Below are 14850 nucleotides of genomic sequence, written 5' to 3'. Positions count from 1 at the left end.
TAGAAGAGAAGTTAAATTTTTTTCTAATGGCTTTTTATAATTTCTTCTCTCTCCCCCTTATTTCTTAAAAATAAACATAATATCGTTTACTTAAGCGTTTGGTTTTAGTACACTAATGGGCCATCTGTTCTTATTTTTTCACTGATCAGATAGACCCTAAAGAAGGAAAGGTCATCTTTCCTGTGTCAAATAGATGCGTTCCTAAGAAACTGGAAATTGTCTTTGGTCAGCTTACTGCACCCTGTCTTATGACAGATGCCTTTATGAATAACCTACCGTTATAGCAAAACGCCACATTAGGAATAAAAAAATAAACATATTAAATATTATTTATTTATTCATATACAAGTTTGGTTCGTTAAATTGTAAAGCCTAGTAACAATACACAGTGCAAAGCAGTAATACAAACAAAAGTCTAACATGTTTTGCACAAAGGGCAGTGTTTTTCTTGAATTAAATATTGAAAATAAAAAATATTTTTCCCAAATAACACTTTCTTTCTGGCATTAAAAAATAACATTTCAGGAGTTAACTGACAGTGGGGGGCACTTTGTAAAAGAGCGTATTTGAAGTCTAATTCCAAAATGACTTGAACACACTTTAGAAACTCAGTGCAGAGATGAGGACCTGAAGTTTCAGTGAATGCTGCATTGTTCACTTTCACGTGTGTATATTATAAAGACAGTTTTGCTTCACAAATTTTACAGCATTTGGACAAAGAGGACCTAGAGGCGTGAGGCATTTTGTAATGTGTAGGAACAGTACAAGTTCTTTCAGATTTATGTCGTCAGGGACAAAAACATGATATCAGGGCTAACAAAATATAAGAAGAATTTGATCAGATTTTTATTTTTGGCAGTAATCTGTTTCATATCAGGTTGTAGTTTGTAACACCAAACATGAGACAACCTTGTGAGACCGGAGAAGAAAATGTAAACTTATCTTTTATCAAGTTCTACAGTCCTGTGTAATGTTTGTCCTGTGGTGGTATAATAGTGTGTTATAAATCAAAATCATGTTAGTTTCTTGTAAATTATTTAAAACCATTTACTTATATAATGCACACAGTAATACCTCATATGTAAGAGGTGTCTTTTGTTCTGCTTGGACTTTAAGTTGTAATGCCATCTGTCTTTGACTCTTCCATTCCATTGGCTACTTAACACAAAATGACAAGATCTTTGTCAGAGCTGGCACAGTTAAAAAGGGGATAGAGGGGCAGTTTGGTGGTGAATATCAAAGTGTAAATGTGAGAAGTGTTATCTAAATTGTAGAAGGAAAGCCGTCTTTCATCATAATCCAGAAACACTCCAATCACACTGGCCTTCTGTTTCGAAGTCAGCTCTTTTTCTTGCTCACAATTTACAGCAATAAACTTCTTATCTTTCCACTTCAGTGCCCAGTAATATTGCCTGGCCTTAGTCTTGTCTATTACTTCGCAGAAGTCTGAGTCATTGGTGACACCCAGTCTCCATTTAGGAATGTCTCCCACCTTCACCTCCCAGTAGTGTCTCCCAGCAGTGAAGCTCTCTTTGGCAATGGCACAGTCCCATCCTGTTAGCTTGATTGTTGTTTTTGCTTTGACTTTCTTTCCATCTGCAGACACTTCAACATTCTTTGATGATTTGTCTTGGCTTATTGTCATGTTTGCTATGTAAAATGAAACAAACAATAAACTAATAACTAAATGTCTGATTTGTTGTTGATTTAAAACACTAAAATGTTTAAAACACCTTCTTTCAATAAAATCTATAAAGTTTCAGTCAGTAAACCCCACTTTAAAAACCTTTTTACAAATGTAGTCTTTTTATTTACCTCGTACTGAGCGCATCTCCTCCAGCTCTACAATAAAAAACAACAGTTAATTATCATTCTTCACACAGGAGTTTATTATTAATGACACTAATACAATAAAAGCCATACCTTGGTTTGAGACGTACCCTCGGTTTTCTGTCAAGGAGACAAAACAAAGAAAATCAGAATATCAAATAAACCAAAAATGGAGCCTTTGTTGAAATCAGCTGACCAGGCAGCCGCACTGACTGACTGAACTCTACAATCTTTCAGAAATGCAAACTAACTGTGACACCGTAAAGCACTGGAGCAGAATCTGGAAACACCGTGGTTACACCTTAGAAATATTTTAATGATTCAGTTTGGTTTTAAGCATTACAAATATTAAAAGTTCTTAAAACTGCATTTTAAAATATTACTGTAGCATGTGCCAATATCCTTATTTAAAAGCTCTAAAATGTAATTTTCAGCATTTCATTGTGTTAAAGGTAATTCTGTATTTAAAAAATCACCTTTTTTGCTTATTTTTTTTTTTATTTCTCTCTTTTTTGATAGAATAGATATTAATTTATATGTGAATTTCTTCCTGTCTTTTGAGTGGGCAGAAGTTTGCATGTGTGCATTGGTGCAGCTGCAGGTTTGATCCTCTCTTTGCTTTTCCTTTTTCCACTTTTTCTGTTTTAAGTGTGTTTTTTGCCACTTCTTTAGGAGATCAGGCACTGAGAGTCCTGGGGATGGCCAGGATGGTCTCCTTGTTGAGTGCCAGTTCCAGCAGGGAAGGATTTGAAATTCTTACTTGCCATGGTGTAAAGGTTTCATCATATGTTTCCTGCTCCTTAGGGGAATTTGCAGTGGCAGTTGGTCAGGTAGTTGGCTTTCAGAATATTTGATCTTTTCCATGAATTATCTTGCCGAATATTCTATACATTTCTGTACATTAAAAAGGTAAAGGAAAAATTGGGCAGCATCCTTATTACTTACTAGTTTATTGAGATTAGAATTTAGGGCAGGAGGCGCTCTGAGGGGTGGTTGTGCTCCCAGCAGCTGAAGGAGCTGAAAGGCGGAGTTGACAAGAGTGAGGGAAGCCACAGGAGCAGGTGGACTGATGGTGTCGCAATGTGGTGGCATCCAGGTGAGGGCACAGTGAGCTTGGATTGTAGTGACTAATGGAGGTGGAAACTTCAGGTCCATGGGTAGCGACTGCAGATCGGAATCTACATCAGTGGGACACCCGTGGTTCCTAACAAGCACTGAGAAAGAGTGCTACAGAAGGAAAGTAGTGATTTTACCTTTCTGATTTGGATTTAAACATTTGTTAGATTTTATTTAGAACATTTCTTTGTTAAACACCCCAAAGAAACCAATAGTGATATCTGTGTAAGAATGTATCATCCAGCTCTACTTTCATCAGTATTTATTTCCTTACATTGAATGCCTAAAAATACTTTTAAAAGTTTTAAAAGATCATAACTGAATGCATGTCTTACTGAAAAAAATAACTTTGACAATGTACCATCACTGTTTATTTATTTCTTTCTATATATAAGTACTGTATATTTTATCTTGTTTCTGAAGCTCAGACCGGGACCCTGCTATCACGCTAATATGGTTTGCAATAATTAATGTGTAATATTTTAAAAAATCATACTTATTCTCTAAAAAGAGTGACTGAAATAGAATAAAACATTCATTACATCAAATGAAAAAAGTTTTATAGATAAAAGAGTCTTACTTATTTCATTGTGAAGGTTACTACAATCTGGAGAAAAAAAACACACACATAAATAAATGTATTAAATTATTCTGACATCAGAGCTTATTCAAACCAGAAAATGAACTTAATCTGTAGAGTTGGATTTAGACTGTGAGTGCATCATTTTGCAAATATGATTTTGAGCATAGGCATCATATTTTGAGCATGAGCGGTACATTTTGCAGTCACATGATTTGTGCCAGAGTTTTGACACAAGTCCCACTGCAAGTGTGTGCTACATTTTGAATGTAAGCTATATGTTTTGCAAGCATATGTTGCACATTTTGATCATTAGTGACACATTTTGCAAGGATATGTGGCACATTTTGAGTGAACACAATACACCAGGATTGGTTTCTGCCATGAGAGAAATAACAACTGCAGAACCTCGCTTGACACCATGAGGTGGACAACAGAAAATATCCCTAAATGCTACTGGAAGCAAGCAGCTAATATCTTTATAAAAAACAAAGAGCAAAGAATACAAAAACAGTAGTTTGTGTACTTTTGTGAATCTATTGAGCTACTGAGTAACTCTGACATGTTCCTGTTTAGAAGTAAAAATTGGTGTGCCTTACGACCAGCTGGTCAGCAAAGACTACTCCTATTGGCTAGAAGAACAAAGACGATTCTTGCCTCTCTACTTTCATGCTGAGAATGTTTTGTCAGTAATGCAGCACAAGATCATTGGCAAAAGTCATATAACCAGAAAATAATGAAAAATATATTGTGTATACTGAAATTGTGCTACATAGTGTTGATCAGCGAATTTTGCCAAAGTGTTATTAAGAAAATATTTGATTGCGTGTCTCTTACTGCATTCTTTCTTCTTTGATCTCATAGAGGCACAGTGGTGCAGTGGTTGGCACTGCTGCCACACAGCTCAGGTCACCTTTTTTGCCACAATAATCGGTCCAATATAGTTGGCAGACATTTCCCAGGCCCTCAGGGACATTTTAAAGATGATTGCACCATAATAATCCAGTCAAATCTAGTTCAGTTAATCCTTCCACATTGACGTCAATGCATTTTGCAGAGGTGTAAAGTAACAAATTACATTCAGTTTTGTTACTGTACTTGAGTAGATTATGTAGAGAACTGTACTTTTTAAATGCAAATAATTTTACTCTTTAAAAAATGCAGGTTTTTAGTACTGATCCTACTTTGTTGCTTCTTCCAAAGTGGGTTGTTACAAAGTACAATTAATTGCTAATATCCAAAATGTGTCTACAAAGTTCACAGTAGACAATTAAAATAAGACTGCATGCTAATATGTTTGGAGTGCAAACTGTTTTAGTAAATGACACAATGACCATGCAGTATCCTCCAGTGGTGTAAGTGGATGCACATCGGTATACTGCAGTATAAAGCCCAAGTTTATTGCCCAAGAACTAAATGTGCGTTATAACCGCTCCTGCCTCAGATGTAGTGTGCAGTAGCATTATGTTTCTGAGATACCTGCAATGAGAACTCAATGAAAGCTGTTGGTATAGTGGCAGCAACACAAGTGGTAGTTATAAAGTACAGACTGGACAAAAGTAGTTGAGCCATTAACTGATAAAAAACAAAGCATCTTTATAATGTGCTGGTTCCCCAAACTGTGGAGTCATTTGCAAACAAGAACAGTTACTCAGGTTTATAGAAACACACAGAAGTATAGACTTTTTAAACTAATAGGGAATTAAAAATAATAACATAAATGACAAAAATCATAGTTTATGGTATTTTACAAGAGTAAAATTCTGTTAGCCAAACAGCAGCACATTTATAGGTTTATATAGTATTCGCTCAAGAACGACCTATACACAGTGAAAAACTGTGCTCCAGATTAAAAAAAATTATAATAAGAAAGGACATATTGTTTTGTATTTTTTAGTAACTGACAAGTCTCTGCTATATGTGACATTGAAACAAATTTCAAGATTTAATTATTATTGAGTCATAATTTTTGCAATCATACCAGTTCTGTTCACAGTTCATAAAGACAGTGGGAAAGCTACCTCTGATTGGAAATTGCAGGTTAGCCTATGGCGGTAAGGTTGAGGAATGTGCTGTGAGTGGACTTGGCTGTCATTTCTGCAGCACATGGTGTTGTTCAGAAAAGTCATTAGCACTTTTTATAGAAAGTACAAGATAACATGTCAATATCCATTGGAAAGTGAAAAACTGTGAGGATCTGAAAATGACCTTTTAGAAATAAATAAAGAAACAAAAGTTGCATCTATTAGTTTTAGCAGTGACATAAAAAGACAAGACAACTATTAGCAGCATTACATTCAAGTGGCAAAAGGTTGCTTGCTACACTAATAGTACAAAAGCCAGAAAACGCACCAACATTTATCAGGTTCAGCAATTCTACCAAAATAATGTTCTGCAGAGAAGAAAATAACTTTTGATAAAGTAGTTTACAGTTTAAATATAAGATGTTTTGACTGTGCTTATTATTTCTCTGTGGTTATCACAGCCTTGAAGTTTAGTAAGAAAAGACCACTGCATAACATTAATGAATTTTAATTCATATTTATACTGCAATTATATCTGAAATTTTAAAAATGACTAGTTAGTACATTACGAAAAAAACACCTCAAGTAAAAATAATTATATAATCTGCATATTTTAACAGTAATATTGTTGTATGATTAAAGACACAGAACAGTTTTAAGTCTTTTAGGGCTAATTATTTTTTTTTTACTTTTGTCCCAGGGAGGAATCTATACTAATAAAAGGCAAAGCCCTCACTCACTCACTCACTCACTCACTCACTGACTCATCACTAATTCTCCAACTTCCCGTGTGGGTGGAAGGCTGAAATTTGGCAGGTTCATTCCTTACAGCTTCCTTACAAAAGTTGGGCAGGTTTTATATCGAAATTCTACGCGTAATGGTCATAACTGGAAGCAGTTTTTCTCCATTTACTGTAATGGAGATGAGCTTCAACGCCGTGGAGGCGGAGTTTCGTGTGACATCATCACGCCTCCCACGTAATCACGCAGTAAATAGAAAACCAGGAAGACCTCAAAAAAGCGCTGAAGAAAACATGCATTATATAATTGAGAAGGCAGCGAAACAATAAGAAGCGAGCGAGTGACATATACAACCATATTCATGAGTTCTGCTACTTCGGAAACAAAGCACGATGTAAACCTACACTTTAAATTAAGTTCATAGACAGGCTGCGCTGGCGTTTGTAATTTAGTGCCTGCCCATATAAGGCCGTCCGTCAGCGGCAATCCAATAGCAAACTGCCACTAAATATTCACGGGTGAAGGACTGTGCTTATGGAGAGGAAGATGAGATGGTCAGGGTGGTGTTTGACACAAACTCAGCGAAACTGCGAGAGAAAGTTTTAAGTGCCAGGACTAAGGTAACATTAAATACAGCCATGGACATAGCACGAGATGGCACCAGCACAGCTGGGAACCTTCGATGCATGTACACCGAGGCTCACGTGAACTGACGCAGTGCACAGATAAAAGCAACAGTTCCAAAGAGCTGAACAAAACCGAATTACACAATTGAAAAGGCAGCAAAAATATGAAGCGCCTGATACATACAAGCATATTCATAAATCCAAAACAAAGCACACGTTGGAAAAAGTCAATGTCCCGCTAAAGGAAGACAGTGTAAAAAACCGTGCATGCAGTGTGTCAGGTCTCAGATAAAGAAGAAGACGAGCTGTTTATTGATGCAGTAAGAAACGAATCGATGAATGAAACCTGTCATCTTTACAACGATTGACAAACACGGAATGTAACTTGAACACAACACATCCTACAAATACGAACCTGATTGAAAGAAATAATGATAATCAAATCCTTGATGACAGCAACACTCAGTAACACTCACAAAACAAATACTGTATATTGACAGTCATGTTACGTTATTTTTAAAATGTTCCCTTTTCTTTTCTAGCTTTTTAACACACTACTCTCCGCTGATACGCGGGTATATATATATGTATATATATATATATATCCCGATCTACATACTCGAATAATGGATACTTTATTAGCCATCAATGATTGTTTTGGTAAAGCCATACTCAGTGTATTCATTAGATGAGCGGTAAAAAGTAAGAGCGAGGGAGGATGACTTATTGAGGCATGCAGGCTGTAGCGCGTCAACTCTATCTGAATTGCGATCACATTTGAAAAATATATCTTTTCAAGTTCTATTTAGTCCATATGTGTCAAACTCAAGGGCAGCGGGCCACATCCGCCCGTGTAATTATATCCGCCCGAGATCATTTTATATACTGTATTATTGTTATTAAAGCCGGGTATATGAAGCGCTGGTAACACAATAAACTACAGATCCCATAATGCAGCGCTTCAGCTGCCTTGCCGAACACTTACGCGTTAATCAAGTCTACCTTATGATGCTGCAAGTTATTGCAAGCTAGCTCACACGATGCTGAAGAGAAAAGTTGATTCTGAAAATAGAGCCTTTAAAACCGATGGGAGGCTGAGTATATGTTTACTGAACCCGTGTGTCTCATTTGTGGAGCTAATGTGGCTGTAATTACAGAATTTAATCTAAGACGGCACTATGAGACAAAACATCAGGGTAACCTGAATGAATGCAGAAGATACAGAAAGCAGAAGAATTAAATAAGAATCTGACACTTCAGCGGACGTTTTACCCGTGCACAATCACAAAGTGATTTCAAGTGAAGCTGCTTTTATGGGAGACACAAATGCACCAGTGTACCTTGCCCCACTTTCCCTGTTGCCAAGTAATGTTAAACCAAGTCGTCACTACGGTGTTCCCAAATACGCACTTTGCTGATAAACTGAGCGCACTGAGTTTGCACGGCGCTTTGGTGACTTTGAAGAACAAAAAGTCCGTCTACATGCGGCTCGAACCTTGTGCATGTTTGGTAGCACATATCTGTGTGAGAAGCTCTTCTCAGTGATAAAGACTAACAAAACAGCACACAGGAGTCGCCTCACTGATGAGCACCTGCAATCCATCCTGAGAATCTCCACAACACAGAACCTCACACCAAACAGAAACGAACCTGTTGCCAAAAAAAGATGCCAGGCGTCCAGCTCTAAAATGACATATGAGCAAAGACAACTGAATGATTTGATTTGTTATTGCTGAAAGGAACACATTTTATTTATATTTCTAGGTTTTGTTATGCAGCATGTTCATATTTGAATTTGTATAATTTTGACAGGATATATTTTTATGGAGAGCAAAATCTTTTGGGATATTTAAAATCTAAGTTTATTTTTATATAAAATTATATAAGAGTAAAGAAATTTGAATGTTTGTTCTTTTAATGTTTACTTTATTTCTAACTTGTATAATTTAGACAGGATATATTTTTATGGAGAGCAAAATATTATAAGTTGTTTAAGGTTTGAGTTGATTTATTCACGAATAATATTCCTGTCTGTTTTTACCATTCCTACCAAAGATATTTCTGTCGACTAAATAAAAATTCCTTCTATTTAAAATTTAAATAGAACTTGAACAAATGCGATAGTTCATAATATCCACGCAGACTTGCACGTAAGAGCGGGAGTCATCCGTTTTAACAAGCAGCGTATTGCACTGATACGAAATAGCTGTGTGTGTATATATGTAGATATGTATGTATATGTATATATATGTTTATATATGTGTGTGTGTATGTATGTATATATATATGTATTTGTGTGTATATATGTGTGTGTATGTGTGTATGTATTTATGTGTGTGTATATGTATGTGTATATATGTAGATATATATATATATATGTATGTATATATGTGTATATGTATATATATGTATATATATATATGTTTATGTGTGTGTGTGTAAATATATATATATATATATATATATATGACAACAACACTCATCACTCACAACAGTGACAAAACAATTACATTGACAATCATGTTACGTTATTTGTTATTTTCAAAATGTTTCCTTTTCTTTTTCATTGCTTCTTTAACACACTACTTCTCCGCTGCGAAGCGCGGGTATTTTGCTAGTATCCTTTATAAAACTCAGCTTTCTAAAAAGCACACAAAGCTATGGTCTCACACATAAATCAACATAAAATACGTATTTATGACAAATGTCTCTGTGTTTTATGTTCCACTGGCTTCTACAGTATGAAAATTCACATACTTATTACATACGTGTTACAAACTTGTTTGTCTCATCACTCATAAGGTGAAAGTCACTTAGTCAAGTGGCTGATAATCCATAGTGTCCACTAGCACGCTGTGTCATCTGATGAAGTCCAGTAGCCAGCATGCCTCCCACAGATCTGTGTCTGTGTAGTCTTCCCAGGCAAACATTGCCCTAGGCGCGTCAGCTACATTATTAGCTGGGGACCGATCAGCTGATACAGGTAACTGACTTTTGTTTTCGATCTCCAGGTCACTTGCATCAAAATTTGAGTTTCATAAGTTAGAGTCTGATTCAGCAATAATACACAATAAATCAATCAATCAATCAATACTTAAATCAATAAATAAAATGCACAGATCATTTTGCTTTGCGCATTCGATAAACTCTCTCGCACATTGTCAAAGCCGTTCTACATGTTGTTTACTCAATGTACACGCAGGAATTTAATGTCAAGTCAACGAGTCCAAAAGTTCTACTACCAAAGAGGGTCCAGCTATATCTTAATGGTGTGTTTATCAATGTTCTTGCGATCTTGGCCAACAAGTCTGTTCAACTCCCCATCTCTGTACTGCCTGACTCACTCTCACTGTCACTAACAACTACCAGGTCAGTACACAGCCTTGGTGTGGTGACTGATAAGCAGCTATCTTTTTCTGACCACATTTCTATCATATCTTGTTCATACAGGTTCGCACTGAATAACATTCACAAGATCAGACCTTATCTGACAGAGCATGCATCACAACTTCTGTATGCTGGCTTTGGTCTTGTCATGTCTGGACTCCTGGAACTCACTCCAGGCAGGAGTACCCACATAACAACAACACATGTCCTATCAAGCCACTGCAGATGATCCAGAATGCAGCAGCCCATCTTGTATTTAACTAGCTGAGATGGGCACATGTCACTCCTCTCTTCAGGATGTTACATTGGCACCCTTTAGCAGCATGCATTAAGTTCAAATCCCTGATGCTTGCCTACATATTAGACAACCAGTCACCACCTGAGTATACACTAGTAAGGTGCTATGCTCCTTTTGGCCCACTCAGGTCTGCCAGGGCACAGTGTCTGGCGATGCCAGCTTTGCGTAGCATCGAGTCTCATCCGAATTACTGATTCCCTCAAAGTATTTAAGGAGCAATTGGAAGATTCATGTGTTCTGTGAATATCTGTTTAATTGAAAAGGGCAAAAAAAAACAAACTTTGCAATATTTTATATTGTCAGTTAACTCATTGTTTAAGTTTAATTGCTGTACTGATTGTAATCTTATGTTTAATTTTTTTTTTATTTATAACCTGTGATTGTAATTATTAGTTATTAGCTCTTCATTTGTGATTATGTTTACCTCTTTTGTAAGATGCTTTTAATAAAAAACATCTGCCAAGCAAATAAATGTAAATGTTTTTGCCTTTTGCCCCTGAATGTTGATTTTGTCGATACCCACCCTCAACCCTTTGTGTTGACAAAAGTCGACACCCGCCCTAAAAGAGTTAATAGATAAATCCATGTATATCTACAGATTAAACACTGCATTAGCTGCCAATACCATTTAATTAAAAGAATGTTGTATGTAACATGAAAATATTATAGTACCATTTTTTCTACAAATTTCTGATCTACCTGGTTTATTTGTTCTCATATTACATTAAAAATAAAATACTACTAAACAGTTTTTAATGTTTTATTGAACAGGTCTACACATAAAACAATGTTTCAAATTAATTTTTGATGTTTTAAATTTAGCTAAATTTAATGGCTACTAAATTTAATTGCTACAATATAAGCAGTTTAACCAATTAATGTACTCTGTAGCCAAGTATTACTGTGACCGAATTAGTTCCCAGTTTTCCAAAAGTATACGCATTTAGCACATACATCACTTCCTGCAATTAATAAGTTTGACGTATTCATCAGTTATTTTCTATATAGGAATATGTGTGGGGTGGCACGGTGGCACAGTGGGTAGCGCTGCTGCCTCGCAGTTAGGAGACCCAGGTTTGCTTCTCAGGTCCTCCTTGCGTGGAGTTTGCATGTTCTCCCTGTGTCTGCGTGGGTTTCCTCCGGGTACTCTGGTTTCCTCCCATGGTCCAAAGGCATGCAGGTTAGGTGCATTGGCGATCCTAAAATGTCCCTGGTGTGTATGTGTTTCCTGTGGTGGGCTGGTGCCCTGCCTGGGGTTTGTTTCCTGCCTTGTGCCCTGTGTTGGCTGCAATTGGCTCCAGCAGACCCCTGTGACCCTGTAGTTAGGATATAGCAGGTTGAATAATGGATGGATGGATGGAATATGTGTGCCTGCAAAACCTCTCCAATTCAGAATTGTGATGGTGAGAGCTACCAACATTTTTTATTTTCTTTATACATTATAGGTGGAACAAATTGACTTTTAAAAAATTCCTTCCATTTTGTACTTGTTTAATGTCAAAAGTCTTTTGCTGTTTGGATGTAAATGCTACTTTCATTTTATGTGTCTCCTACTGCACTTTATTTATAAAACTGTAAGCTTTAATTTTATCTAACCATAAGTCTTTACTGTCTCAAATTATGGCTTATAATTGGTAACATCACAATAAATTGTTAACTGATTATTCTGATTATTTGCCTGCCATGCATTTGCTAAACATACACAATAATACAAATGCTCTGAAATTTAAATGCTATATAAAGTCTATATATGTCACTGTTATGACTTTTGAAAAATAAAATCTATTGTTCTATGTATATTCTCCTTTACAAAGCACAGCATTGATATCTAAGGACATTTTAAAATTTAGGTTGTTTTCTAAAGTAACTAATTTTACTTTTACTTGAGCAATTTTTTTCAGATTGTACATTTTTTATTTATACTTGAATAGTTTCAACGTCATAAACATTTAGTAAAGTAAATTGTTGCCTATGTAATAATACTTCTACTTTTCTACTACAGTTTTTTAGTACTCTTTCCACCTCAGGCTATGCGCGCTTGCAAAACATATTGCTTGTGCTCAGAATGTAATGTGCACTTACAAAATATGTTGCACTCACTCATGAACACTGTCAAAGTCACACGACTATAAAACATCTGCAAAATGTATACCACTCATGCTCAAAATGTCCTAAGTGCACTTGCAAAATGTGTCACACCAGCTCAAAATGTAAAAGTCCCTTATAATATGTGTCACAATCACAAAGTGACATTTGTATCAGAATTGGCAGTGAATTTTTTATGAAGGACCATGAGAAGAGACTTGGGTCAAAAGAGAGGCAGAGGTGTGTAACTGGAAAATCAAATACACACTGTATCCAAAACAAATATCCAGACCCTAAATTGTTGTCAAAACTCACTGCACAAGTTATTTTGCCACAACTAATAACTAACTAAATACATGTTAATCTGTTTATTTTTCCTTAATAAATGTACATGATGAGGAAGTGCACTGCATGACTTTTATACCGTCTTGCTTTTGACAACTACTCCTCTAAATGGCCACACCTGGTATAGCAAACATGGTATCGAAAAAGGTAAAATATAAATGAACTTCAAATAAAAAATCCATTAAGAAAAGTAAACTCTACGTATATGAGCCTGAAAAACTTTAATTAAAGTATAAGCATTGGTAGCAATCTAACTCCATATTAATTGCCCTGATTTGCATTTATAAGAATATAACAGTTGCCTTGTAAGGTACATATAAATAAAATGTCACAATGCTAGAATTATTACTGTGAAGGTTATTAAATTAACATTCTAATGTCTTGTTGCAACAATCTAAATGAAATTATTTAATCTATCTAATACACAAGTTTTCTCTTTTTAAATGTTAGAGCAGTAATGTTCATCTTCAAATAATTTACAGTTCATTTGAAAAAGCTTGCTCAGTTTCTTAACCTTACCTTGTTTTAATTTTTCATTCTCTGATTTTGCAGTTTCTATCAACAAAAGTAAAGGAATAAGGTTTCGTTAGGCTTGTCCTTAAAAGAACAGCTAAAAAAGCAACCAGGAGATGAAAGGTCTGACAAAACAGTGACCAACAATTGAGGCTGAAATGAGCACTAAAAAGTGAAGGTGACCTAAACAACAAACCCAAACTGCTGAGCAAAAATAAAAAATGCAGGGAAAAGTAATAAATAAATCAATCAATTAATCAAAGGAATAAAAATATCAAAACAAGCATAAAGCAAAATCAAGTGTTCTAGAAATATCCGAATATCGGGATAACCAGAGTGCTACACCCACGCAATGATCCATATGTTTGCAGACATGAGATCTAGGTAATGTGATCGAAAATGACCCATAAAGCCGTAATTATGATAGCTCCAAAAAGCAAATGGATTTATAAACTGCCATCAAAAAGAGCCAAACATGAATGTTAAAAATAGTACAAATCTTTTCTAAGGAACTTGATAACTACAAACTTCAGAATTTCTGCAAACAGGATATTGTATTGGTAAAATCTAAGTTTACAAATATCCTGGGTTTAAATCCTGCACCTGCTGTTCCACTTTTCTGGTGTCTTTGTGAGTTTTCTTCCTGGTACTCTGGAGTTCTTCACATATCCTCAAAGGGGAATGGAAAGCACGGACAGTAAAATTTGGCCATACCTTGTTGTGCATGAGAGAGTACCTCCATTCATGGATGCCTTCAATCTACCTACAATGTTCCAGAGTAGGTTCTGAGTTGATGAATTTGATTTTACAGATTGGAAAACACTGGGTAAGATATGCAGTATTTCTCATTTTTTTCCTTCTTTTTTGTTTTTTTAACAAAAGAATGCATATTATAAGGTTAATTTAGCTGTAAACATGGAACCATGGAGCGGTTTACAAGAAAAAAATGTTCTATGCCTAATTACATGGGGATTCACATGGGCTTTGCATCCATTTTTCTGTTGTTCTTAGTTCAAAAGAAATTCAAATGCATGACAACTGTCTCTTTTCTGACATTCAATACTGTGCTCCTTGACAGAATTGGTGATGTATGAAGGGTTAACAGGTACGATGAGTTCGGCGACAATCTCTGCCGTTTTTTTCTTTTTCCAGTCTGTTGTGGTATGAAACATGAGATATCAGGTAGACAAGGCTTTCTTCTATTTATGAGGTCCAAAACACTTGCATCCTCATGACTTCATTCTATGCATTGCACTTCCAGATGAGCATTTACTCTTTTTCACCTCTCATGCACACATAGTCTGC

At 35.8% G+C, this 14850-nt stretch overlaps 1 protein-coding gene across 6 annotated transcripts in view; it reads right to left on the bottom strand.

The window, feature by feature from the left end:
- Window positions 1–317: 317 nt before the first annotated feature.
- Window positions 318–14850, bottom strand: part of LOC120519111 (butyrophilin subfamily 1 member A1-like) — a 130373-nt gene continuing 115840 nt past the window's right edge. For 4 of the 6 annotated variants that reach the window (XM_039742218.1, XM_039742216.1, XM_039742215.1 and 1 more), the window contains 5 exons: window positions 13552–13587; window positions 3527–3553; window positions 1924–1950; window positions 1816–1842; window positions 318–1650 (listed from right to left, as the gene is read on the bottom strand). In XM_039742218.1, the coding sequence (XP_039598152.1) occupies window positions 1160–1650; window positions 1816–1842; window positions 1924–1950; window positions 3527–3553; window positions 13552–13587 (608 nt within the window). In that variant the 3' untranslated portion in view covers window positions 318–1159. The other 2 variants (XR_005631386.1, XM_039742220.1) reach the window with 2 other exon arrangements.

Source organism: Polypterus senegalus, chromosome 18 (genome assembly GCF_016835505.1).
Source record: "Polypterus senegalus isolate Bchr_013 chromosome 18, ASM1683550v1, whole genome shotgun sequence".
NCBI lineage: Eukaryota > Metazoa > Chordata > Cladistia > Polypteriformes > Polypteridae > Polypterus > Polypterus senegalus.
This window is presented reverse-complemented; position numbering and strand designations above follow the sequence as displayed.